The 27492-nt window shown below is 43.4% G+C and overlaps 1 protein-coding gene across 6 annotated transcripts in view; it reads right to left on the minus strand.

The window, feature by feature from the left end:
- Window positions 1-27492, minus strand: part of LOC144693948 (transcription factor Dp-2-like) — a 217571-nt gene that overhangs the window by 101761 nt on the left and 88318 nt on the right. Inside the window, exon 1 of one of the 6 annotated variants that reach the window (XM_078564213.1) lies at window positions 9670-9767. The exons of the other annotated variants lie outside the window; for them this stretch is intronic. Coding sequence (XP_078420339.1) covers window positions 9670-9733 — 64 coding nt within the window. The 5' untranslated portion in view covers window positions 9734-9767. Of the gene's footprint in view, window positions 1-9669; window positions 9768-27492 lie in introns of those variants that run through there. 6 annotated transcript variants of the gene reach the window in all.

The following is a 27492-nucleotide window of genomic DNA, read 5'->3' on the forward strand; positions in this document are numbered from 1 at the left end:
AGATGGGGCGTGGAGCAAGGGGGATGACTCAGAGACATATCATGCAAGATTGATTTTGAGTCAAAATAGGGGGAAAGAGAAGATAAATAGAGGTCTCAAGATGGATAAGCCAGCGGCAGGAAAAACAGGGAGAGCTTTAGTGACACAAGAAAAAAAAAATCCAAGAAAGGAGGCGGCAAGAATTAATTTACAGATTAGCAGAGCCATGAACAGTAGGACATGCAAGACAAACAGTAACAATGATTGCAGCAGCTCATAACTATGTACAAGCCATTTTCAGTTAACAAGAATTATACAGCAATACACGAGTGATTGGAGAGGAAGACAAAGCAAAAGAGCCGAGGCCTAGATGCAAAGCTTAAAAATTTTAGTCGTATACACAGAACACTGGATTTTCATTCTTGCAGAAACTAAACCAACATGATATACGTGGTAACTATCTGTGACAGATGTTAGTTAGTAACAGCAAGTCTTTTGCAGCTATTTGCAATCTACATTTTCTCCTCTTTGCAACTTGGCCATGCATTGGGTGATTTGATAGGAGCATGAGTCAATTAGGGAGACATTTATGCTCCAGGTAGCAATCACCTGAAGAATGACACTGGGAGCAGCCAAAAAGCAGTTGACATTTTGAAAATCTTCCAAACAAAGCAATTCCTTTTGGGATTAATTTCATTATTTCTGAAAATTATGAAGAAAAGGTAATAATTCATTAGAAACTTTCAAGAAACTGAGCGATGAAATGGTTAAATAGGTTACTTGTTCTGGTCCTCGCCTTCATGCAAAGTAAAGAAAATTCCCCTGTCCAGTGGAATTTTACATGGTTATCATTTTTAGCCAGCAAGTACTCATGACATCATCTGGGCTATTCAGCTCAGCAATATGAAGGAACTGAATGAACATAAGCAGCTGCTGCCAAATCATCTCTGGATTTACAACTCATTAAATTTCTATCTGTATTGTTTCTGCATATGACAATACAGTCTGCTCATAGTCAGCACCACTATCTCCATAAAACCACTACAACCCCACTCCTCGTCATTTGAATTCAATGCTGAAGAAAAGTATTTTAAAACCTCGATCAAAACAAAAAAGGGCCTACAGTGTTCATCACCATACCTTGCAACTGACTTTCAAAGAAGTGCTCATTGTTGGAAAAGAACCATTCAGACCTTCTTCTAAAATTTGTTCTCCAGCTTAGATGGGAAAGGGGCCTTTGGTTCACAGCATCTCCCCACCCCCCACCACATTACATACCTAATAAAGAGATTCTTAATTCATTCCATAGCCTGGTTACTGTGTCAACATACATTCGTTAACTGCTTCCAAAAACACACACTGCCTCCAATATTCTAGGTGGTGCTACTGAACAATAAGGACATTGGAAGAAATGGTTTTCCTTTCCCGTGTTCTAAAAGTAAACTGAAAGCAAGAGTTTTGGGATTAAAAACCCTGCCGCTTGAGGCAGCTTGTTTGTCTAATGTGAAATTAGTCAATTTGCCAAAAAATTTTTTTTACACTGAGTTCCAGGAGCCCTAGATCATCAAACAGTGAAATCCCTTCCAGAGGATCCACATACACCCCGAACGCGCCAACAGGAACACCTGCTCTGACTCTAGTGCTTTAAGTGCCAAAGCCTGCAGCTCTAATGCCAGCACAGGTGGTGGACATGCACTGGCACTGATCAGCAAAGCTGTTGCCTGCTCTAGCAGCTGTTTTTTTTTTTAGCTGGAATGCCCCAGGAAGCAAGAAAAGCTACCGCCTGTCTCAATAGGCCTATCATTACCAATGATATCCACAGCAGTCAATATAGAGGCACTGCTGATGGGGCTTGTGAGAAAGCAGACAATGGACTGTAACACAGGGAATGGCATTGACCCAAATGCTTTGATTTAAATAAAACAGTTTCCAATGGCAGAAGGGAAAAATTACATTAATATGTCTGGCAATGGTATCAAAAAAAACAAATGCTGCAATATCAAGGCTTAATAAGGCAATTTCGAAAAGCTTTATCTCATTAAAGTACTGACAGCATTGTGTATTGAGAGGCCTGTATAGTGAAAACACAGATGGTGTTGATGAATCACTACTTCAACAACTTGCATTTATACAGTGCCTTTAATGGAGTATAAGATCCCAAGTGCTTCCCGGAAGTATTGTCAAACAAAATTTGACATCAGGAACGAGAGGTGAGCAAAAGCTTGGTCGAAGCGGTAAGGTTTAAGAAGTTTCTTAAAGGGAGTCAGAGAGATTGAGAAGCAGAGAGTTTCAGGAAAGGAATTCCAGAGCTTAGGGCCTAGGCAGCTGAAGGCACAGCTGCCACTGGTGGAGCAATTAAATTCGGGAATGTATGAGAGGCCAGAATTGGAGAAGTGCAGAGATCTTGGAGGGTTGTCGAGTTGGAACAGATTACAGGGATAGGTTGGTTCAAGATCATGAAAGGATTTGAAACAATGGATGAAAATTTTAAACTTGAGGCGTAGTGATGGAGGACAGATGGGAGGCAAGGTACATTAGCGAGCAAGGGTGGATGGGACTTGTGCAAGTTAGTATATGGGCTTCAAAGCTCCAACCAGGGAGACAGTGGCGTACTGGTAATGTTACAGGACTAGTAATCCAGAAACCCAGACTAATGCTCTGGTGACATGGGTTCAAATTCTACCACAGCAGCAGGTGGAATTTAAGCTAGTCTCAGCAATGGTGCCAGGAAGCTATCACTGATTGTTGTAAACATCTGGTTCACTAATGTCCTTTAAGGGAGGAAATCTGCTGTCCTTACCCGGTCTGGCCTACATGTGACTCCAGATCAACAACAATGTAACTGACATTTAACTATCCATTACAATGGCCTAGGAAGTCACTTAGTTGTATCAAACCATTACAGAAAAGTGGAAAAGGTATAAAACCGGACAGAACACTTGGCATTGACTTAGACACCGGAAACAACAACAGCAAAATAAGCCCCGTCGGCCCTGCAGAGTTCTCCTTACTAAAATCTGGGGGCTTGTGCCAAAATTGGGAGAACTGTCCCACAGGCTAGTCAAGCAACAGCCTGATAAAGTCATACTGACTGAATCATAACTTGTCCCAGACACCACCATTACCATCCCTGGGTTAAGTCCTGCCCCACCAGCACGACCGAATCAGCAGAGGTGGCAGCACAGTGGCATGCGGTTGGGGGGGAAGTTGTCCTGGGAGTCCTTAACATTGACTCCGGAGATGACATGAGGTCAAATATGGTACCTAACATCTTCCCTCAGCTGATGAATTAGTGCTCTTCCACACTGAACACCACTTGGAGGAAGCATTCAGGGTGCAAGGCACAGAATGTGCTCTGGGTGGGGGATGTCAATGTCCATCACCAAGAATGGCTCAGTAGCACCACTACAGACTGAGCTGGCCGAGTCCTAAAGGACATAGCTGCTAGACTGGGTCTGTGGCAGGTGGTGAGGGAACCAACATGGGAGAAAAACATACTAGACCTTGTCCTCAACAATCTACCTGTCACAGATGCAACTGTTGATGACAGTATGGGTCGGAGTGACCACCGCACAGTCCTTATGAAGACGAAATTCCATCTTCCCTCTTCGGGTACCCTCCAGTGTGTTACGTGGCACTATCAATGTGCCATAGACCATTTCAGGACAGACCTAGTAGCTGAAAACTCAGCATCCATGAAGCGCTGTGTGCCATCAGCAGCACCAGAGTTGTATACAACCACAATCTGTAACATCATGGTCTGGCATATCCCTCAGTCTAACATACTATCAAGCTGGGGAATCAACCCTGGTTTAATGAAGAGTGCAGGAGAGCATGCAGGAATTTCTAAAAATGAGGCGTCAACCTGGTGAAGCTACAACAGGACTACTTACATGCCAAACAGTGGGAGCAGCATGCGAAAGAGAGCTAAGCGATCCCACAACCAACAGGTCAGATCTAAGCTCTGCAGTCCTGCTACAGCCAGTTGTGAATAGTGGGCAATTAAGCCAGTAACCAGAGGAGGAGCCTCCACAAATATCACCATCTCTTAATGATGGCAGAGCCAGGCACATCAGTGCAAAAGACAAAGCTGAAGCATTTGCAACCATCTTTAGCCAGATGTGCCAAGTGGATGATCCATCTCGACCTCTTCTTGAGGTCCCCAATGCCACAGATGCCAATCTTCAGCCAATTTGATTCACTCCACATGATATCAACAAACAGCTGATGGCACTGAATACTGCAAAGGCTATGTGCCCTGACAGCATTCCAGCAATAGTACTGAAGACTTCTGCTTCAAAACTTTTTGTACACCTAGTCAAGCTGTCCAGTACAGCTACAACACTGGCATCAACCCGGCAATGTGGAAAATTGCCCGGGTACGTCATGTCCACAAAAAGCAGGATAAATCCAATCTGGCCATTTAACGCCCCATCAGTTTACTCTCGATCATCAGCAAAGTGATGGAAGATGTCGCTGACAGTGCTGTGATGCAGCACCTACATAGCAATAACTTGCTCACTGACCCTCAGCCTGCGTTTCGCCAGGGCCACTCAACTCCTGACAGCCTCAATTCAAACATGGACAAAAGAACCAAACTCAATAGGGGAGGTGAGAATGACTGCCCTTGACACCAAGCTTTTGACTGAGCATGGCATCAAGGAGCCTTAGCAAAACTGAAGTCAATGGGAATCAGGGGGAAAACTCTGCTGGTTGGGAGTCATATCTAACACAAAAGGAAGGTGGTTGTGGTTGTTGGAGGTCAATCATCTCAGTCTTGGGACATGGCTGCAGGAGTTACTCAGGGTAGTGTCCTAGGCCGAACCATCTTCAGCTGCTTCATCAATGACCTTCCATCCATTGTAAAGTCAGAAGTGGGGCTGTTCCCTGATGATTGCATGATATTCAGTACCATTCACAAACTCCTCAGATACTGAAGCAGTCCATGTGACTATGCAGCAAGACCTGGACAACATTCAGGCTTAGACTGATACATGATGAGTAACATTCTTGCCATACAAGTGCAAGGCAATGACAATTTCCAACAAGAGAGGATCCAACCATCTCCCCTTGACATTCAATCACATTACCATTGCTGAATCCCCCACTATAAATATCTTGGGGGTTACCATTTGCCAGAAACTGAACTGGACCAGCCATATTAAGACTGTGGCTACCAAGAGCAGGTCAGAAGCTGTGAATTTTGCGATGAGTAACTCAACTCCTGACATGCCAAAGCCTGTCCACCATCTACATGGCACAATTCAGGAGTGTGGTGGCATACTCTTCACTTGCCTGGATGAGTGGGGTCTAACAACACTGAAGAGGCTCAACACATTCAGGACAAAGCAGCCCATTTCATCAGCATCCTATCCACCAACGTAAACATTCGCTTCATCCACCACCAGCGCACAGAGGCAGCAGTGTCTACCAATTAAAAGCAGCACTGCAGCAACTCACCAAGGCCCTTTCGACCGCACTGTCCAACCCTGCGACCTCTACCACTGTCCTAGAAGGACAAAGGGCAGCATATTTTTTTTTATTCATTCACAGGTTATGGGCTTCGCTGGCTGGGCCAGCATTTATTGCCCATCCCTAGTTGCCCTTGAGAAGGTGATGTTGAGCTGCCTTCTTGAACCGCTGCAGTCCATGTGGTGTAGGTACGCCCACAGTGCTGTTAGGGAGTTCCAGGATTTTGACCCAGCGACAGTGAAGGAACAGCGATATATTTCCAAGTCAGGGTGGTGAGTGACTTGGAGGGGAACTTCCAGGTGATGGTGTTCCTTGACCTTCTAGGTGGTAGTGGTCGTGGGTTTGAAAGGTGCTGTCTAAGGAGCCTTGGTGATGCATAGGAACACCACCATCTGGAGGTTCCTCTCCAAGCCACACATCTTCCTGACTGGGAGTTATATCATTGCTCCTACACTGTCGCTGGAGCAAAATCCTGGAAATCCCTTCCTAGCAGCACCATGGGTGTACCTGCACCAGATGAACTGCAACGGTTCAAGAAGGCAGCTCACCACCTTCTCATGGGCAATTAGGGATGGACAACCAACACTGGCCTTGCCAGTGACACCCACATCCTGTGGAAGAATAAAAGAATGCAGCTTTGCTAGCTGGTTGAATAAAATAAAAACATTTCATAGACTAATCACCAACAATATTTTTAATTATTAGCAAATCCTACAGGAAGCAGCAACAAAATTTAAAAATGAGGAAAGCTTTACAGCATGCACAATCGAGGAGGAATCACTTAAGTGTCAATCTTGTCTCAGTTGCAGCATGAGTCAGAAGGTCGTAGATTACGACCCAGTCCAGATACATGACAGCATTACCCATGCTGCCACTTCAGTGCAGTACTGAAGGAGTCAGTGCTACATTGCTAAAGGTACCATTTGATGAGGTTAAATTAGGCCTCCTTCTCTCTTCTCAGGGCAGGCGTCAATAATTCCATAGCTACATTTGGAAAAGAGCAGTAGCGTTCCCCTGGTGTACTGGCCAAAATTTTCTCCTCTATATGGAGTTGCATGAAATCTTTTTCCATCTGTCTTGAGTGGGCAGACAGGTCCCCAGTTTAGCATCTCACTGGAAAATACAGCACACCATCATAATGTGTGTTCCAGTACCCCATGGGGGTTGAACCCATAACTTTCCCACTCAGTGATGACACTTTCAGCAACTGAGCTAAGCTAGTACTTGACAGAAGAATAACAGCAGAGGTCACCTGCATGGATAAAACCTAACAGGTGCACAGAGGAACAGGAAAATAGCAGAAGGTCATTAAAACTTTCTCTGAATTCAACCGCTGTATTTTCCACTGCTTCTCTCTTCACAGTGATTTCAGTATTCTAAAAGGAGCTCTGGGCACAGCCACTGATTTGCGAATAATTTCCCACTAAGATCCATTTCTTCAGGCATTCGCTGTCCACCGAGAAACCAAACAGCCGCCGGATCTCTCTGATAAACACTCAAAAAACTAAGTGGCCGTATCGTGGTATCACAAGTGTGCAAGTTACTCAGTGTCCAGGACACAGTATGTTGGACAGAAAATGAACAAGAGTTTTAAACAAAATCAGGAATAAAAATAAAACAAAATAAAAAAGGAGAGAAAACAGTAAGTTATAAATCATTTTTGATCAGTTCATCCTCAGTGTTTGCAACAAACGAAGAGGGAATAAACAGTTTTAGTCCAGGAACATGGGGCTGGGTGGGGGTGGGGGGGAATGTGATGTACCCAAAATATTGGATTTTGAAATGGGAGCATAGTTCCAGCATAATTAACAGAAACGTTAATGTTTATGAAGGCTTGGTGATGTAGAATAACACATGTTTAGTGTAAACAACTTTTGAGACTGCTGCCTGCTCTGCCCAATGTCTGTAGCTTGTAAACCTTTCAAATTATTAGTTCCTTACCTACATTTCACATGTAGCAGGCATTGCACTTCCTGAATTCTTCTTTCCTAAAGGCATTTCAGTTACCTGATCAGTAACTGGAAGGCCATCATTTCTAACAAGGACTGAGGTGGCAATGTAAACCATAAGAACTAAACTTAAATTAACAGGAAGAATTGAGTTTTTTTTTTAAACACGGGACACCCCAGACCACTTCACACACAGCGAATTGCCCACTGTAGACTTTGTTTTTCTGTAGACAAATTCAGCAGCTAATTTGAAAACAGCAAGGTACTAACAACAGTATTAAGATAATTGACTAGTCCCCCATGTATTTTTTACCCTTTCATTTACAATATATGCTTTCTCTCTTGGGCAATCCCTCAGGGTCGAGGATGGGTTTGGAGATGGATACATACCATATCTTTTGCCAGCCAAAGACAAAAACATTTAATTCGTCAACAGTTGCTAGTTTACAGAGTGTCCCTGATTCTCCCTAAAAAGTACAGTATCAACAAAATTATCAAGAATAATGGTCAATATTTACACATAATCTACTGTATCCCTGTTTCTAAGCAAGCGTCACTATATTGTTAGCTTTTTTTCAGTTCACCCCAACTATCCCCATGTGCCAGCAGCTCTCCCAAGTGCCCTGCCCAAGTCACCATTTATTCTTGCACAAGTTTAAGTAGTTTTCTGGCAGGCTATTTGACTGTGGAGGCAGACCCTGACCGCAGCCTCACCCAACATTCACTTTCCAGCAGGGGTCACTGCATAGCAAACAGAAACAAGACTTCTGGCTGATTTTTGTCCTTCTTAACTGGAGGAGGAGGCTCTTGGGAAAACTGTGGCACTATAGCTAATTTCAACAGATAAAGGCATTAAAATGCATAGTCGATAAAAGAGAAGGAAAAATCAAAATTAAACACCGAAAACGGCTAAAATAGGATTTCTTTCTCACCAAAGATATAACACATCTGTTCAGACGTCATCTAAACCACTGGTTAGAAGGTCCTAATGCAAAGAATGTTGGTATACCATGCCTGTGCCTGTAATTTTTCTACTCAGTATGTTCCTGATCGAGATACTTCCCCATAGGGGTAAGAGCGAATTTGGTGAGACGAGGTGAGGTGAGATAATTCTGGCTGTTCCCACGCACTTCCTTATAGCTGGACAGAGTCCAACACTGACACAAGCCTGGCAATTCAGGGGCTCACCACACTGTTGGGGAAGGGAAGGTGCAAACAAAATAAGATGGAAGACAAAAAAAATTCTAAGGCATACGAGGGAGATGGTGAAAAGAGGGGAATTAACTCACATACAAAGTTTTCTGGAAGTTCAGGCAGTTAACATAATTTATACAGCTTCATTATAAGTTATGTAGAGATACCGAGCATTGCAATTAAATTTTGTCTTAATGCACTCAAAAAAAAGTGCAGCAAAGTGTTCATACACAATCTGCTCAATGGTGGCACAGATTTCCTACGTGATCAAATCATTGACATTATTTTGATTACACTAGCTGCAGCATTATACGGTTCAAAATATGTCAGGTAGGGAGGAGGGGAGCGAGAGAGAGAGAGAAAAACAGAAGAAAGAAGTAGTAGTATTTTATTCGCCGATCTAGAGCCCAAGTGGCAGATACCAAATGGTGCTACCCACACACACACACACACTGCTTGATAATAAACCATAAGGCAGTGGAATGCACCAGCTCCTTTATGAACAAACAATGGCTCAACTTCATTAGAATACAGCTGACCACTAACTACTATTCCACTGCATTAGATTCCATGGAACAAAAGAAAAACACCATTATAGCAGTGAGATATTCTAGGAATAGCATGGGTCTAGTATTTTTAAGAGGATGTTCTAGTCTTTTTAAAAAAATAAATAGAAACACCTCATGCGTAGAAACTGAAACTTATTAATGCACTTTACTCAGGGCACCTTTGTTATCAGCACCACCATCATGTTCTGCACGTTTTTAAAATTAACATTTAATTATGTACAGTAACAGGCAGATGATCAGTAAGGCATAACAGTACGCTGTTGAGTTGATGGAAACAATTTTCACTCTTTAAATAATGTCTGTTGCAAGCTAGGCTTTAACTTTGCCCCTCCCCCTCACCACACTATGCACTTTGCTTAACTGAAACTTCCAGTATGCTTTGCAACTAGGGCAATAAGCTATTTACGACTCCAGGATCGCTGAGTATAACATACAAAAAGGATGCAGGCATTGTTTACACGAAGGCGGCTGTAGTAATGATAAATTATAGAAGCTCTCTCTTTTACCTGGACTCAGAAAGCATGCTCTCACTGCAGTACCAACAGAACACTCAACAGTCTTTGTTAGCATTCAATGGAAACTTGAGACTCTACCAGACTGTACCAATCAACTACAGGCTGGCCCCCAATCACACAGCTTTCAATGCATCCTATACACCCAGCAGCACTGCAAACACATGCACATGTCGTTTTAAAATCCACATTCAACTGCATCGTTGTTGCTGTCCACGAAAGGCTAGCAGCCAGGAAGGAAAATAAGAGGAACATCTGTGATTCTTACATCAACTACTTGAGTCTGCCCAGTACACAGGATACTCAGCAGTACAGGACAACTCTTGTATGTGTGTTCAAATTGGAAACAGGTAATCAGGCTCATATCCATGACTTTCTTCAAAAAAAAAATCACTCAGGAAGTAAACATTCCGTTGGCCATAAAAAGGAATATTATAACATGTATTTTTGTTAAAGAAAATTAAAGATTACCAAATGCATTTTTGATGCTGAAACCGCATTTGCTGTATTTTTCTATCCCTTTGCCACAGAAAGGAAATCAATGCATTTGAAAAAAACTTTCCATCTGCTTAAATATATATTGATATACACACACATTAAATACCCAAAGGGATTAAAATAAAAAATATCACATGGGTACAGGAAATCTGTGATGCGGTGAATATAATGATACTAAATACTGTTCTGAATAAGCCATAGTTGGTTTTTTTTTACAGAGTGGTGAAGGTACAAGCAGCTCGCTGATCACCACATCACTGCTCACCCCCTCACCCCGAGTGACACCAGAGGGACCAAACAGAGAAGGCCCAAAATAAGTAACAATATCAAAAATCAAACAATGCAGCAGATTCTCATTAAATATTCAACATGGGTCATTTTTTTAGGCATGATGAAAATGGGAAATAGGAATTTTAAGATTTAGCTCTTCAAAATTAAAATGTAAGGATTAAAGGTGAGGAAAATTGATCCAAAGGTATGCAGCGAATGGAATAATTTGTATGACTACTCGTTTTGGTATCCCCAAGAAGAAACTTGTAGCTTGCCATTCCAATTGACCTGCCCAAACGGGACCAAACACAATAAGTTATGTGAATCACCAATATGCCAGACATTAAAATAATATTCTTAAATGTCTGGGGTTCGATTATTTAGTAAGAAGGAAAACAATCTTCGGTGAACACATGAGGAAACAATGTGTAAATGCGGCTTTCTGCAAGAAGCCTATCCCACTACCACAGTGTTCTACTCCACCAGCCCAAATTCCTTGGGATCAGGGATCTATTCTGATAGCGGTGGCCAGGTGTTTTATTGTTGGGGGATATGGTGAGCAGTCATTACCTCACACTTAGTAATGTCACTGGACTAGCAATCCAGGGACCCAGGCTAATGCTCTGGGAACACGGATTCAAATTCCACCATGGCAGCTGGTGGAATTTAAACTGAATGAATAAATCTGGAATTGAAAGCAAGTCTCAGTAATAGTGACCATGACATCATTTTCGATTGTCATAAAAACCCATCTGGTTCCCTAATTTCTTTTTGGGGAAGGAAATTTGCCATCCTTATCTAGTCTGGCCTACATGTGACTCCAGATCCACAGTACTGTGACTGACTGTGAACTGCCCTCTAACATGGCCTAGTAAGCCACTCATTAAAAAGTCAATAAGGAATGAAACTGACCGGATTGCCCGGCTTCGACCTAGGCACCGGAAACAACAACCCTGTTGGCCTTGCAAAGTCCTGCTTACTAACGTCTAGGGGCTTGTGCCAAAATTGGGAGAGCTGTCTCACAGACTGGTCAAGCAATAGCTTGACATAGCCATACTCTCAGAAACATACCTTACAATGTCTCAGACACCACCATCACCATCCCTGGGTATCCCACCGGCAGGACAGACACAGCAGAGGTGGTGGCACAGCGGTGTACAGATGGGAGGGAGTTGCCCTGGGAGTCCTCAACATCGGTTCCAGATCCCATGAAGCCTCATGGCATCAGGTCAAACATAGGCAAGGAAACCTCCTGCTGATTACCACGTACTGCCCACCCTCAGCTGATGAATCAGTACTCCTACATGTTGAACACCACTCAGAGGAAGCACTGAGGGTGGCAAGGGCGCAGAATATACTCTGGGTGGAGGACGCCAATGTCCATCACCAAGAGTGGCTTGGTAGCACCAGTACAGAGCGAGCTGGCCAAGTCCTAAAGGACATAGCTGCTATACTGGGTCTGCGGCAGCTGTTGAGGAAACCAACAAGAGGGAAAAACATAATTGACCTCATCCTCACCAACCTGCCTGCCACAGATGCACCTGTACATGACAGCATCGGTAGGAGTGACCACCACATAGTCCTGGTGGAAACAAAGTCCGCTTCACTTTGGGGATACCATCCATCGTGTTGTATGGCACTACCAGAGTGCTAAATGGGATAGATTTCGAACAGATCTAGCAACTCAAGTCTGGGCAACCATGAGGTGCAGTGGGCCATCAGCAGCAGCAGAATTGTACTTGACCATAATCTGTAACTTCATGACCTGGCATATCCCCCTCTCTAATATTACCATCAAGCTGCGGGATCAACCCTGGTTCAAAGAAGAATGCAGGAGGTCATGCCAGGAGCAGCACCAGGCACACCTAACAATGAAGCGTCAACCTGCTGAAACTACAACACAGGACGACTTGCATGTCAAACAGCAGAAGTAGCATGTGAAAGACGGAGCTAAGCTACCTACAACCAACAGTTCAGATCTAGGCTCTGCAGTCCTGCCATGTCCAGTCGTAAATAGTGGTGGACAATTAAACAACTAGCTGAAGGAGGAGGCTCCACAAATATTCCCATCCTCAATGATGGGAGAGCCCAGCAGGTCAGTGCAAAAGACAAGGGTGAAGCATTTGCAACCATCTTCAGCCAGAAGTGCTGAGTGGATGATCCATCTCGGCCTCATCCAGAGGTCTCCAGCATCATAGATGCAACCAATTCAATTTACTCTACATGATATCAAGAAACGACTGAAGGCACTGGATACTGCAAAGGCTATGGGCCCCGACAACATACGGCAATAGTACTGAAAAATGTGCTCCCGAACTAGCCGCGTCCCTAGCCAAGATGGTCCAGCACAGCTAGAACACTGGCATCTACCCAGTAATGTGGAAAATTGCCCAGGTATGTCCTGCACGCAAAAAGCAGGATAAATCCAACTTGGCCAACTACCACCCCATCAGTCCACTCTCAATCATTAGCAAAGTGATGGAAAGTGTTGCCGACGGTGCAATTAAGTGGCATTTATTTACAATAACCTGCTTACTGATACTCAGTTTGGGTTTCGTCAGGGCCACTCAGCTCTTGACCTCATTACTGCCTTGGTCCAGACATAGACAAAAGAGCTGAACTCATGAGGTGAGGTAAGAGTGACTGCCCTTGACATCAAGGCAGCATTTGACCGAGTGTGGCATTAAGCGGCCCGAGCAAAACTGGAGTCAATGGAATAAAAGCAAAATACTGCAGATGCTGGAAATCTAGAGCAAAAACAAAAATACCTGGAAAAATTCAAAAGGTCTGACAATGGGAATTGGGGGTAACCTCTCCACTGGTTGGAGTCATACCCAGCACAAAGGAAGAGATGGCTGTGATTGTTGGAGGTCAATCATCTGGGGAATGAAGCCAGACAGGTGGCTGAGGTGGTGGTGGGGGAACATTTTAGTGATAGCGACCACAACATGGTACAATTTAAGCTTGTTATGGACAAAGAAATTGACAAGTTGCAAAAAAATGTTTTGGATTGGGGAGAGCGGATTTTAGTAAAATAAGGCAGGATCTGGCCAAGGTAGATTGGCAACAGATATTTGTGGGGAAATCTAAAGAGGAGCAGTGGGGAGTGTTCAAAAAGGAAATGGGGAGAGTACAGGCTCAACATGTTCCCTCTAGGGTGATAGGAAGGAGTAACAAGCCCAGAGAACCATGGATGACCAGAGATATTCAGGTTACGATGATAAGGAAAAGAGAGGCTTTTAGCAGGTACAAGGGAAGCAAATCAGAGGAGGCATTAGTGGAGTACAGAAAGTGCAGGGTGGAGCTTAAGAAAGCCATTAGGAGAGCAAAGAGGGGATATGAGAAAGCTCTGGCTGGTAAAAGTAGGGAAAGTCCCAAGGTATTCTATAAGTATATCAATGGGAAGAGGATAACCAGGGAAAGAGTAGGGCCCATTAGGGACCAAGGCTGGAGCCAGAGGACATTGGTAGAGTGTTGAACGAATACTTCACATCCGTCTTCACCCAAGAGCGTGAGGATGAAAGTGTGGAACTCAGGGAGAGAGACTGCGAGGTTTTTGAGCAAATTGATATAGGGAATGACAAGGTATTGGAGGTGTTGGCAGGCTTAAAAGCGGACAAATCTCCAGGTCCGGATGATTTGTGTCCCTGACTGCTGAGGGAGGCAAGGGAGGAGATCACAGGGGCTCTGACCCAAATTTTTAATTCCTCTCTGGCCACGGGAGAGGTGCTAGAGGACTGGAGAACAGCTAATGTGGTTCTGCTATTTAAGAAGGGTTGTAGAGATAAGTCAGGGAACTACAGACCAGTGAGTCTCACGTCAGTGGTAGGGAAACTATTGGAGAAAATTCTGAAGGAGAGAATCTATCTCCACTTGGAGAGGCAAGGTTTGATCAGGGATAGTCAACATGGCTTTGTCAGAGGGAAGTCATGCCTAACAAATTTGATTGAATTTTTTGAGGTGACCAGGTGTGTAGATGAGGGTAGTGCAGTTGATGTAGTTTATATGGATTTCAGCAAAGCCTTTGACAAGGTCCCACATGGGAGACTTATAAAGAAGGCAATTGCACATGGAATACAGGGTAATTTGATAAGATGGATACAAAATTGGCTTAGTTGTAGGAGACAGAGGGTGATGACAGAAGGATGCTTTAGTGACTGGAAGCCAGTGTCCAGTGGCGTACCACAGGGATCTGTGTTGGGTCCCCTATTATTCATCATTTATATAAACGACATAGATGACTAGGGGGTTAGGATTAGTAAGTTTGCGGATGACACAAAGATTGGCCGGGTGGTTAACAGTGAGGTTGACTGTCTTGGGCTACAGGAAGATATAGATGGGATGGTCAAATGGGCAGATAAGTGGTAGATGGAATTTAACCCTGAAAAGTGTGAGGTGATACACTTTGGAAGGAGTAATTTGACAAGGAAGTATTCAATGAACGGCATGACACTAAGAAGTTCTGAGGAACAAAGAGACCTTGGCGTGTTTGTCCATAGATCTCTGAAGGCAGAGGGACATGTTAGTGGGGTGGTGAAAAAGGCATATGGGACACTTAGTCTATAAACTGAGGCACAGATTACAAAAGTAAGGAGGTCATGTTGGAGTTGTATAGAACCTTGGTAAGGCAACAGCTGGAGTACTGTGTGCAGTTCTGGTCGCCACATTGTAGGAAGGATGTGATTACACTGGAGGGGGTGTAGAGGAGATTCACCAGGGTGTTGCCTGGGATGAAACATTTAAGTTATGAAGAGAGGTTGGATAGACTTGGGTTGTTTTCGTTGGAGCAGAGAAGACTGAGGAGCGACCTGATTGAGGTGTACAAGAGTATGAGGGGCATGGACAGGATGGATAGGGAGCAGCTGTTCCCCTTAGTTGAAGGGCCAGTTACGAGAAGACACAATTTCAAGGTGAGGGGCTGGAGGTTTAGGGGGGATGTGAGGAAAAACTTTTTTACCGAGAGGGTGGTGATGGTCTGGAAACCGCTGCCTGGGAGGGTGGTGGAGGCGGGTTGCATCACATCATTTAAAAAGTACCTGGATGAGCACTTGGCACGTCATAACATTCAAGGCTGTGGGCTAAGTGCTGGTAAATGGGATTAGATAGGCAGGTCAGGTGTTTCTCACGTGTCGGTGCAGACTCGATGGGCCGAAGGGCCTCTTCTGCACTGTGTGATTCTGTGATCTTAGTTCCAGGACATCACTGCAGTTCCTCAGGGTAATGTCTTAGGCCCAACCATCTTCAAGAACTTTATCAATGACCTTCCCTCCATCATAAGATCAGAGATAGGGATGTTTGCTGATGATTGCACAATGTTCAGCACCATTCGCGATTCCTCAGGTCCATGCCCATGTGCAGCAAGACATGGGCAACATTCAGGCTTAGGCTGATAAATAGCAAGTAACATTCATGCAACACAAGTGCCAGACACTGACCATCTCCAACACAGAGAGAATCCAACCATCTCCCCTTGACACTCAATGGCATTACCATGGTTGAATCCTGCACTATCAACATCCTGGGGGGGAGGGTGGGGCGTGGTTAACCATTGACCAGAAACTGAACTGGATCAGCCATATAAATACTGAGGCTACATTTTAAGGGGAGACGGTTACAGTAGACGAGTAATCCAGAGGCCCAGACTAATGCTCTGGTTAAATGTCACCATGGCAGCTGGTAGAATTTGAATTCAATTATTAATTTTTAAAAACTTGGAATTGGAAGCTAGTCTCAGTAATGGTGACCATGAAATTATAATTGATTGTTGTAAAAACCCATCTGGTTCACTAATGTCCTTTGGGGAATGCAATCCATTGTCCTTACCTGTTCTGACCTACATATGACTCCGGACCCAGAGTAATGTGGTTGACTCTTAAATGCCCTCTGAAATGGCTGAGCAAACCACTCAGTTCAAGGGCAATTAGGGATGGGCAACAATGCTGGCCTTGCCAGCGATGCCCACGTCCCATGAATGAATAAATTTTAAAAAGAGTATGTCAGAGGCTAGGAATTATGTGGTGAGTAGCTCACCTCTTGACTCCCCTATCCACCATCTACAAGGAACAGTCAGGAACATAATGGAATACTCTCTACTTGCCTGGATGAGTGCAGCTCCAACAACACTTAAGAAGCTCAACACCATCCAGGACAAAGCATCCCATTTGATTTGCACCTCATCCACTACCTTCAACATTCACTCCCTCCACCACTGCTGCACAGTGGCAGCAGTGTGTACCACATACAAGATGCACTGCAGCAACTAACCAAGGCTTCATCAACAGCACCTTCCAAACCTGCAACCCCTACCAACTAGAAGGACAAGGGCAGCAAATGCAGGGGAACATCACAACCTGAAAGTTCCTCTCCAAGCCACACACCATCCTGACTTGGAAATATATTGCCGTTCCTTGACTGTCGCTGGGTCAAAATCCTGGAATTCCCTTCTTAACAGCACTGTGGGTGTACCTACACCACATGGACTGCAGCAGTTCAAGAATACAGCTCGCCACCAGGCGACTCACCATCGCCTGACTATAAGGTTTTGATCTGAGTTCTATAAAACCTGCCTCCCTGAACTGATCCCTGGGTTGATAAGACTATTCCACTACATACTGGAAGTGGTCTCTCCCTGAATCCTTGAAGTCAGCCACATCTACCCTCAAGTATCGATGAGGCAAGGGTCCCAATGTTTGTAAATCCTACAGAGCTATAGCCCTCCTAAATTGACATTACAGCACTGAAGAAGGGTCATGCAGACTCAAGGCATTGGCTGTTTCTCTCTCCATAGATGCTGTCAGACCTGCTGAGATTTTCCAGCATTTTCTGTTTGTATTTTATATTTGACATTACAGCATAGTGGTTTCTAGTCCACCGAGACCAAATCAACTTCCTCCAAGGATGCCCCTCCAATCATTCAAGTATGCAACAGCACATACATGCCTTCCCTGATACTCTTGTTGGATATTGAAAGGGATTTCGGCCAGGTACAGTCAAGATTCATACTTACTGTGCTTGAGCAAGTGCCCTTCGGAGGTGCACTTAAACAAATCAAAGTCCTTTAACTCCTAACTTTCATCCTTCCTATTCTGCTATGTATTACCAATCTTCTCTTCTCAGCAACTTACATACTTTCAAAGAGTTCAGCCAAATCTCAGGCCAGACGCTCAGTTAGTTAACACTAACTGAGGGAGGAAAAAGCCTTTGCCCCGGATATTGCAGCACAAATACGAAAGGCATATCTCCTTAACTGGACAAAGACAGGCTTTGAATACCTTGGTAGAAATAAATTCCTCACTTTCCTTTCCAAAATATATGCCAACATAAGCGGGTGGAACAGTCTATCCATTTCATTGACGGGAGAACTGAGCAACATAAAGATGAATGTGCCAGATGCTGCCCATTTTCATTGACACAGAAGCTCTGAGCTTCACCCCAAAACAGTGGCTGCTCAGAATCATCTGATAGTATCCATGACAATCTGGAGAAGCCTGCACAGCAAAAAGGTCCCAATTTGTCTTTCTATCTTGTGCCACAGCAGAAAGTACCTGAAGGAACAAATGGGTCTTTTTCTGGGTGGCAGGCAGTGACTAGTGTTACCACAGGGATCAGTGCTTGGGCCCCAGCTGTTCACGATATATATCAATGACTTGGATGAGGGAACGAAATGCAATATTTCCAAGTTTGCTGATGACACAAAACTGAGCGGGGTTGTGAGGAGGATGCATGGAGGCATCAGAGTGATTTAGACAAGTTGTGTACACGGGCAAACACATGGCAGATTCAGTATAACGTGGATAAATGTGAAGTTATACACTTCGGCATGAAAAACAGAGAGGCAGAGTGTTATTTAAATGGTGATATATTGGGAAATGTCGATGTACAAAGGGCTCTGGGTGTCCTTGTACACCAGTCAATGAAAGTAAATAGGCAGGTGCAGCAAGCAATTAGGAAGGCAAATTGTATGTTGGCCTTCATTGCATGAGGATTTGAGTTCAGAAGTAGGGATGTCTTACGGCAGTAGGGATGTCTTACGGCAGTTATACAGGGCCTTGCTGAGACCACACCTGGAGTATTGTGTGCAGTTTTGGTCTCCCTACCTAACAAAGGATATACTTGCCACAGAGGGAGTGCAGTGAAGGTTCACTAGGCTGATACCAGGGATGGCAGGACTGTTGTATGAGGAGAGATTGGTTCGACTGGGCCTGTATTTGCTAGAGGTTAGAAGAATGAAAGGGGATCTGATTGAAATGTATAAAATTCTAACAGGGCTAGACAGACTGGATGCAGGGAGGATGTTTCCCCTGGTTGGGGAGTCTAGAACCAGGGGCCACAGTCTCAGGATACGTGGCAAGCCATTTAGGACTGAGATGAGGAAAAATTTCTTCACTCAGAGGGTGGTCAACCTGTGGAATTCTCTGCCACAGAAGTCTGTGGAGGCCAGGTCACTGAGTATATTCAAGAAAGGAATTGATAAATTTTTGTATATTAGGGGTATTAAGGGGTATGGAGAGAAAGCGAGAATATGGTGTTGAGTTAGAGAATCAGCCATGATCATATTGAATGGCGGAGCAGGCTCGAAGGGCCGAATGGCCTACTCTTGCTCCTCATCTCTATAATGCCAACATTTTCAAAGCATGACATTACAGCACCAGAAAGTTGCGCAAACTGCTCCACCTGTGACAAATCACCTCCTTCCAGCAAGTGGTCAGCATATTTCATATCATTTCACTCAATTACTTCCACTACCCCCAGGTCCAGCCCTCCATCGCATAGGAGACATCAGGAGATATGGACCCACTTTTGTGGGCCAGCTTTCCAGCTGAAAGAAGCCCCTCATGTGCATCAACCCTAGGACAATCTGCCACGTTGACAGGCCTTAGCATTCTGCACACTACGTAGAGGAAGTTGTTGCTGCTGTAGCCTATTGAAACACCTTCTTTACCCCCCCACAAGAGGTGATTTCCCCATCAGTGAGAATCCCTGACCCTAATATATATATATATATATATATATATAGAACAGAACAACTATGTACAATCCTCATGGCATGTTTCTGCCACTATTGTGAAATGTGTGTTTATAACATATTATATCAGACCATGTCCAAGAAGATGTTTAAATTTCTCATTCAAAATAAAATAAAGCATAATTTTTAAATATAATCTGTAAACTGCAGTCAATATTTGTTTTATTACAACATGGCACACAACTATTTTTCTCCTAAGTTTCTCATCTCTCTTGAAGATGCTGAGTTATGCGCAGCACAGTTCCACAGTGCTAGCAATGCTCCAGTATCTTGCCCAGGTAAGTGAAATAGTCAATGGTAAGTGTTTGCAAATTATTTAACCAATCTGTCCACTTAGCTCAGTTAATAATAATCTTGTCTGTGACTCAGGATTGTGGGTTCAAGCTTCATTTCAGGATATTGGCACATAATCTATGATGACACAATGCAGTTCTGAAGGATTAAATATAAAGTACAAATTTTCAGGACAGCCAGTCCATGTTTATCGTTTGTGTTTATCGATGGCAAATTATCGAGAACCTCCATATTTCTTTCTGTATAGTTCCTCCCCCACCTCATTTAACAATGAGATTGAGCAAATACACCCTTGATCCCCATTCCAATGAGCATTCAGCAAACTCCTGACTGTTCAACTTCCTTTCTTGGCCTGCTGCAAACTGACATTGTAAATGGTTCCCTATCTTCAATGATTATCTCTTCCCATTCATCATCACCCTCTCCTTTGATGTTAGCTGTGGCTCAGTGGGTAACACTCTCGCCCCTCAGTCAGAAGGCTGTGGCTCAAATCCCACTCTGAGCACAAAAATCTAGATTGACACTCCAGTACAACACAGGGGGAGTGCTACACTTTTGGAGATGGTGTCTCTCAGGTGAGACGTTTAAACCAAGGCCTGCTCTGGCCTCTCTGAGGACATAAAGATCCCATGGCACTATTTCAAAGAAGAACAGTGGAGGTATCTCCTGTGTCCTGGCCAATATTTATCCCTCAGTCAACATCACAAGAAACTGATTATGTAATCGTTATCACATTGCTGTTTGTTGGAGCTTGTCATGCGCAAATTGGCTGCCATGGTCTCTACATCACAATAGTGACTCCACTTCAAAAGCATTCCATTGGCTGTAAAGCACTTTGGAACATCCTGTGATTGTGAAATGTGTGGTATAAACATGTCCTTCTGTAAAAAAGACATTCTCAATCCCTCTCTCCTCACTAACTACTGCCCCACTGCAAACCTCCAAGGTTATGGATGAGTTGTCACCTCCCAAGCTTAGGCCCATGACTCTTGCAATTCTTTGTTTGAATCCCTTCAACTTTGCTGTTTCCACCCCAACCACAGCATTGAAATTGCAAATGAAAAGACACAAACAGCATTCTCTGTGGTCTGTGACTATGTTCTCTCTTTTTTTTAAATCTCTTTGCAGCCTGTGACTTAACTAATCAAAGTATCTTCTTCTTCTTACTGCTGTCTAGTTTGGTGAGATTCCCCTTGCTTTGTTTCACTCTTGCCTATCTAATTGTACCAAGAACATCTTTAACAATGACTTCCCACCCCTGCACTCTCACCCCTAAAGGCCATCTTCTTTCTCATCTACATGCTGACCCTTGGAGACATTATCTGCAGAAAGTCCACTCATGAATAATGAATAATTTCCTCCAGCTAAATATTGGGAAGACAAAAGGCATTATTTCTGGAGCCTTGACACTGGCTCACCCATCCCCTTCTGGCCACTGCCTCAGGTTGAACCATGGTCGAGGTAAGGAAAATCATTTTTGGAAATTATCAAACAGGAAAGTTCCAAAACACATTCAGTACTCAAACCGGTTAATCTGCGCTATTTCATTTCAGTAATGTGTGCCAGTGGTAAAACACTTACTTTGGTTGCCTTTTTTTAAAAAAAAATGCCACTCACTACAATGCTTCCATGCCTGGGAGCTTGAATAGCGTTGAATTTACCCACATACTCAAGACAGCCTGGAACCTTTGTGAACCAATGATCCAGTTGAGCTGGTCTAATCTCATGAATCTCTTGATGCAATGCAGGCTATTGTATTGGTTCAGTGCATGGTGCTCTTCCTGGTGCATTCTGCAACTGTTTATGTAACTTAAGAGGCAAGTGCCCATTACCAAATTGTTATTCAATATAATTGTTTCAATCAGGATAACAGAGAACAACAAATGGACTAAGACTCGCCTGCATTGACGTTTGAATTGAGTATTTATAAGTCAAGCAGAAAGGAGCAACTAGAAAGTTCAACAAAATGGCTCACCACTACCTTCACAAGGGCAATTAGGGATGGGTTGTGATGCTGCCTATCCAGCGATGCCCATATTCCCTGGATAAATAAAAATAAGAAAACAAATCCCCCCCCCCCCCCGGCCACCCAAATCATTCACCAGTCCATGCAGTGTACAGCACTTCTTAGCCAGTTTCTTCACTTCCCTCTGACAGGTCCAAGATGCTTTAAATGCAGTTCTTACGTGGTATGCATCCATAGCAGAAAAGGTACCTTTATTTTACACTGGAAGCCTCACTCAGAGAGGGGTTGCCAGATCAGTTGATGCAGTGAAAACATATATATTATAGTGTAACTATATTATTGACTTAGGACAGAGGACAGGAGAAAATTCTTTCTATAGACTTGAGAGGAATTGGAATTCACTTGCAACATTAGGGCTGAGGCAGAAACTATGTCAACATTCAAGATTTGTTTGGGTAGGTGGATTATGGAAATGGGGTTGAAGAGATATGGAAACAGTGTGGGTAAATGTGATTCAAACTATGTAGAAGTAAATACCTATATGGACTGATTGTTGCTTAGTGCCCTGCTTCTATGTCGCAACTTCCACTTATAAGTGTTTTGAGACTTTTCATACAGGTCTCTTAATTAATAGAACAAATTAAATGTTTTTTTTCTAACTGGGACGTTTTCTTCAAATATTCTTTGTTTAGAATCGAGAACTTCGAGAGGATGTAAAAGAAAAGGATGATCTAGTAAGCAGGATTTGAAACAAGCAAGTTAGTCCACTAAGCTGGACAACAGACAAGAGATATTAGAGGACGATGTGATTGGCTATATTAAGGGCTTAGACAGGTCAAGGAGGAATAATGTACCATGGTCAAAGTTACATGGGATATCATTAGTGACTTCGGTTAGGGCCATTTAAGTACTATGGTGGGTTAAAATCTTTTTGGAAAGATTTATGAAATATGAGCTAATGAATGATACCAGAAAAATGGCACCCAAAACATTACACACAATGCTTGGTGATGGGCAGAAATCTGTTACAGCTGTATGCACTCTATGCCATGGTTCTTGCTATTGAAATAGGAATATGTGTTTGCTGAATAGAAATAATCTTGGAAAATAATCAGTACAGGACCTACTCTAGGTATAAAACGCCTGTTTTTAATTTGCCATGAATGGTTATAATCTAGCATTTTTGGCGGGCTATGACATTTTATTTTCAACTAATATTTGTCGAACATATACATAAATATGGTAAGGGAAGATGAAAGCTTTTAACTTACTTAATTTAAAAATGGTCAATAGACTGATACATGGAATAATGTTGAAAGACATTAAAATGTGGTAACTGGAAAAGCTTCTGCGCATTGGAGAACCTCAAATTCAGCCTAGTTGAGTAGAGTAGTTGTACAGTGTGATTTTTTTTTAAAGTTTAAACAGAGCGGTGCTAAATGGAAATGCAGGGCTGCAATCTGTTGACTTCAACCCACCTCTTGCTGCCCCCATTATCAGGGTTTTAAAGAGAAATTGTTAGTAACCCTAAGTAAAAGGCAATGAAAGGTCAGATGGAGCTGATACTTCTCAGCCCTATCAATCTTTTCAAGTGACCTTCTCTCGAAAAAGCTTTGCTCAAAATGGGAGCCTATAAAATAAATTGAGCATCATTCTCCTTGCATCAATAAAACACTCAAAAATAGAACTGCTAGTGAATTAAATAGAATACTTTGTCTGCTGCCTGGGAATAGGGTAAGTATACGTACTAACACATTTTATGAGACGTCAACCCAGTAGAAATATTATTTTTCATATTAGTGGTCCCTTAATGAACAAGGCGAGAGTCAAACCAGGGGAAAGGACCAGAGTAAAATGAAGTAATGGATTGAATGGGGACAAGGGCATCAAAAGATGGAGGGGAGCATGTGGTTGAGCTGATTGGTAGCTACAAACATGTCAAGGTGAGAGGAAAACCAAGGGCGAGACAGCTGGGATTCTGAAAGTGCAATCGTAAGAGAATTGGGAGATAGTTTTGTTTTTACAGGGACATACTCAAAAGGAAATATAGTTGGGAGGGGGATATTGGTGGACAGCAATACATGAAACTTAATGCCTTGGACATGCTTCCAAGTATACTCATGCATTAACACTGATGCTTTTAGTGAAGTGAATTGAATAATGTAAAAATGCAATAAACAGAGAAAGGACAGAAAAAGTGACAAAGGAAGTTAAAATGGAATAGGTCCAAAGAAATGGGGGAAAACATTGTCATGGTCAAATATGAGCTGATCAAAGAGAGTAAGCATTGAATTATGAAAAGTTGCTCATCTCTGATTAATCCTGTTAATTTTTTTAAAGAAGCCACTAACGATGTGGGTAGAGAGGTTTTCTTTTTATTCATTCATGGGATGTGAGTATCACTGGTCAGGCCAACATTTACTACTCATCCCAAATTGTCCTCGAGAAGGTGGTGGTGAGCCACCTTCTCGAACTGCTGCATCCATGTGATGTAGGTACACCCACAATGCTGTAAGAGAGGCTGTTCCAGGATTTTGACCCAGTTACAGTGAAGGAACAGCTACATAGTTCCACGTCAGGACTTGGAGGGGAACTTACAGGTGGTGGTGTTCCCATTCCTCTGCTGCCCTGGTTCTTCCAGGTAGTACAGGCTGGGGTTTGGAAGGTGCTGTAGAAGGAGCCTTGGCGAATTGCTGCACTGCAGCTTGTGGATGGTAAACACTGTTACCACTGTGTGACGGAAGTGGATGTTTAAGGTGGTGGTTGGGTGCCAGTCATTGGATTGCATGTCCTGGATGGTGTTGAGCTTCTTGATTGTTGTTGGAGCTGTACACATCTAGGCAATTGAGCTGTATTCCATCATACACTTAACTTGTGCCTTGTCAGGCTTTGGGGAGACAGGAGGTGAGTTCCTCACTGCAGGATTCCCAGCCTCTGACCTTCTTTTGTAGCTGCAGAATTTATATAGCTGGTCAAGGATCTATGAACATTGTCTATATGGACTGCCAGATGCCATTTAATAAGGGTCCATAAAATAGATTATTAGCAAAAATGAAAGCATATGCTGGTAATTGATACATCGGTGTACAGGATCCTTGGCTTCATAAAAAGCAGAATAAAACTTTTTTTTAAAAACTGGTTATGCTCCTGCTGGCCAATTCTGGCAGAAGAGTCAGTAACCAGAGGACATAGATTTAAGGGTAAGTAGCAAAAAAAAAATTGAGGCAGCATGAGGATTTTTTTTAATTCAAAAGGGAATTGGATAAAACATTGAAGGGAAAAATTTACAGGGCAAGGGAAAAGAACAGGGGAGTGGGACTAATCAAAAATCTCTCAAAGGGCCAACACAGGCATGATGGGCAGGATAGACTTTTTCTTTATTCATATCAAGGCCAGCACTTATTGCCCATCCCTAATTGCCATTGAGAAGGTGGTGGTGAGCTGCCTTCTTGAACCACAGCAGTCCATATGGTGTAGGTACACCCACAGTGCTGTTCGGGGGGGGGGAGTTCCAGGTTTTGGCCCAGTGGCGACAAAGGAATGGCAACATATTTCCAAATCAGAATGGTGTGTGACATGCAGGGAAATTTGCAGGTGGTGGTATTGCCATGAACCTGCTCCCCTTGTCCTTCTATGTAAAAGAGGTTGTAGATCTGGAACGTGCTGTTGAAGAACCTTTGGCACGTTTCTGCAGTGCATCTGTAGATGGTACACACTGCAGTCACTATGCAGCAGTGGTAGAGGGAGTGAATGTTTAAAGTGGTGGGTGGGGTGCGATCAAGCTGGTTGCTTTCATCTGGATAGTGCTGAGCTTCTTGAGCTGTTGGAGCTGCACGCATCCAGACAAGTGGAGAGTATTCTATCAAATTCCTGACTTGTGCCGTGATGATGGAACGGTTTTGGGGAGGCAGGCGATGAGTTACTTGCTGCAGAATACCTAGCCTCCAACCTGTGACATTTATGTGGCTGGTGCAATTAGGTTTCTGGTCAATGGTGACCCCCACAATGTTGATGGTGGGGATCTCAACAATGGTAACACCATTGGATGTCAAGCGGAAGTATTTAGACTCTCTCTTGTTGGAGACAGTCATTGTCTGACACTTGAGTGATACAAATGTTACTTCCCACTTATCAGCTTGAATGTTGTCCAGCACTTTTTGCACGTGGACAACAATACCCTGAGGCTGACATGATTGGCCTCCAGCTTCTGCAACCATCTTCCTTTGTGCTAGGCATATCTTCAACCAGTGGAGGTTTCCTCCTGATTCCAAATGACTTTAATTTTACTCGGGCTCTTTGATGCCACATTCGGTCAGATGCAGCCTTGATGTAAGGCCTCAGTTCACCTCTAGAATTCAACTCTCAGGTCCATGTTTGCACCAAGGCTATAATAGAGTCCAGCTAAGTTATCTTCACAGTATTTAAACTGAGTATTGGTCAGCAGGTTATTGGTGAGTAAGTACTGTTTGATAACACTGTTGACAACCCTTTCCATCATTTTGCTGATGGGTCGGCAAGTGGTCAGATTGGATTTGATCTGCTTTCTTCTGTGCTATTTCATTCCACGATTCTATGGTAGGGGAATCCTGAGAAATTGGAGCTAACCTAATTAGAAGTGAAATCACGAAACATATTTTCATACAAAGAATCATGGAAATTTGGATCTCTCTCTTCCCCAAAAGGCCGTGGATGCTGGATCCATTGAAATTTTCAAGACTGAGCTCAATAAGATTTTTGCTAGGTATTGGTACATGAACCAATGAACCAAAGACTGGTAAAATAAAGTTGACACACAGATCAGTTATGATCTAATTTAATAGTGGAAAAGGCATGAGTGTCTGGAATGACCTACTCATGTTCTTATGTTGCCAGCTGTGGCAGGTAGATTTCTTTTTTGTATGGCTAGGTAAGCAGTTATAGTTTGACGGTAAGGTTAACAATCTATTCAACGGTTTCAGCTAATGCAGTGTGAATGGTTGTGAAGCTACCAGGAATGGATCTCTCAGGGCAGAAGTTCGGTATATGGGTGATGGCCTGACTTGTACTGTCACAGTCACAATTTGAGCTATTCCTCATGTTCCACTTGTGCAGCAAGTGGCCACATCTACCCTGGCCCGTTGTCAAGTGTTTGAGGGTTGTCCAGATTTTCTGTGGAAGGTTGAAACCCGGGGGACTTCACCACTCAGGTCAGTTACCAGGTTGCAGTTGGTGGTGTTTGCAGTGAACCAGGAGGTTCAACATTGAGAGGTAGGGCTGTCGTCAGTTTGTAGGGTGTGGAGTGTGTTTCAGTAGAGACTATGGGATTTCAGATGAGTGCATGGGGTTTCTGACAGAAACCTTCATGTGGTCCTCCTGTTAATGTCAGTTTTCCAACCTGAAAACCAGCGAACTGATGCTGTCAAGAAGGCGACTGAACTCCAGTCACTGGGCTCCCCATTCAAGCGATAAAAACCCATTGGCAGGTAGGTGACAAGTGTGCTTAGCAGACTGACAAAGAGCTATCGTGTGTACTTAGCCAAATTGCATACTGTGATATAAACTATGCAGTGCCATCACACCATTAATTGTAACTAACCTGCAAAGCACAAGGTAGTATTTGCATACCTGCGTCATCAGGGTACTCTGTGCTTCCTATTATTTTAGGATATGCTGCAGATGGTAATTCAGGTAATAAATTATTATGGCTTTTATATCTGCTGTATTTTCCAGATACAGGCAAGAATATCATCATGGGCGATTTATGGAGGACCCTATAAGGGCTGTG

Source organism: Cetorhinus maximus, chromosome 19 (genome assembly GCF_964194155.1).
Source record: "Cetorhinus maximus chromosome 19, sCetMax3.hap1.1, whole genome shotgun sequence".
Classification (NCBI taxonomy): domain Eukaryota; kingdom Metazoa; phylum Chordata; class Chondrichthyes; order Lamniformes; family Cetorhinidae; genus Cetorhinus; species Cetorhinus maximus.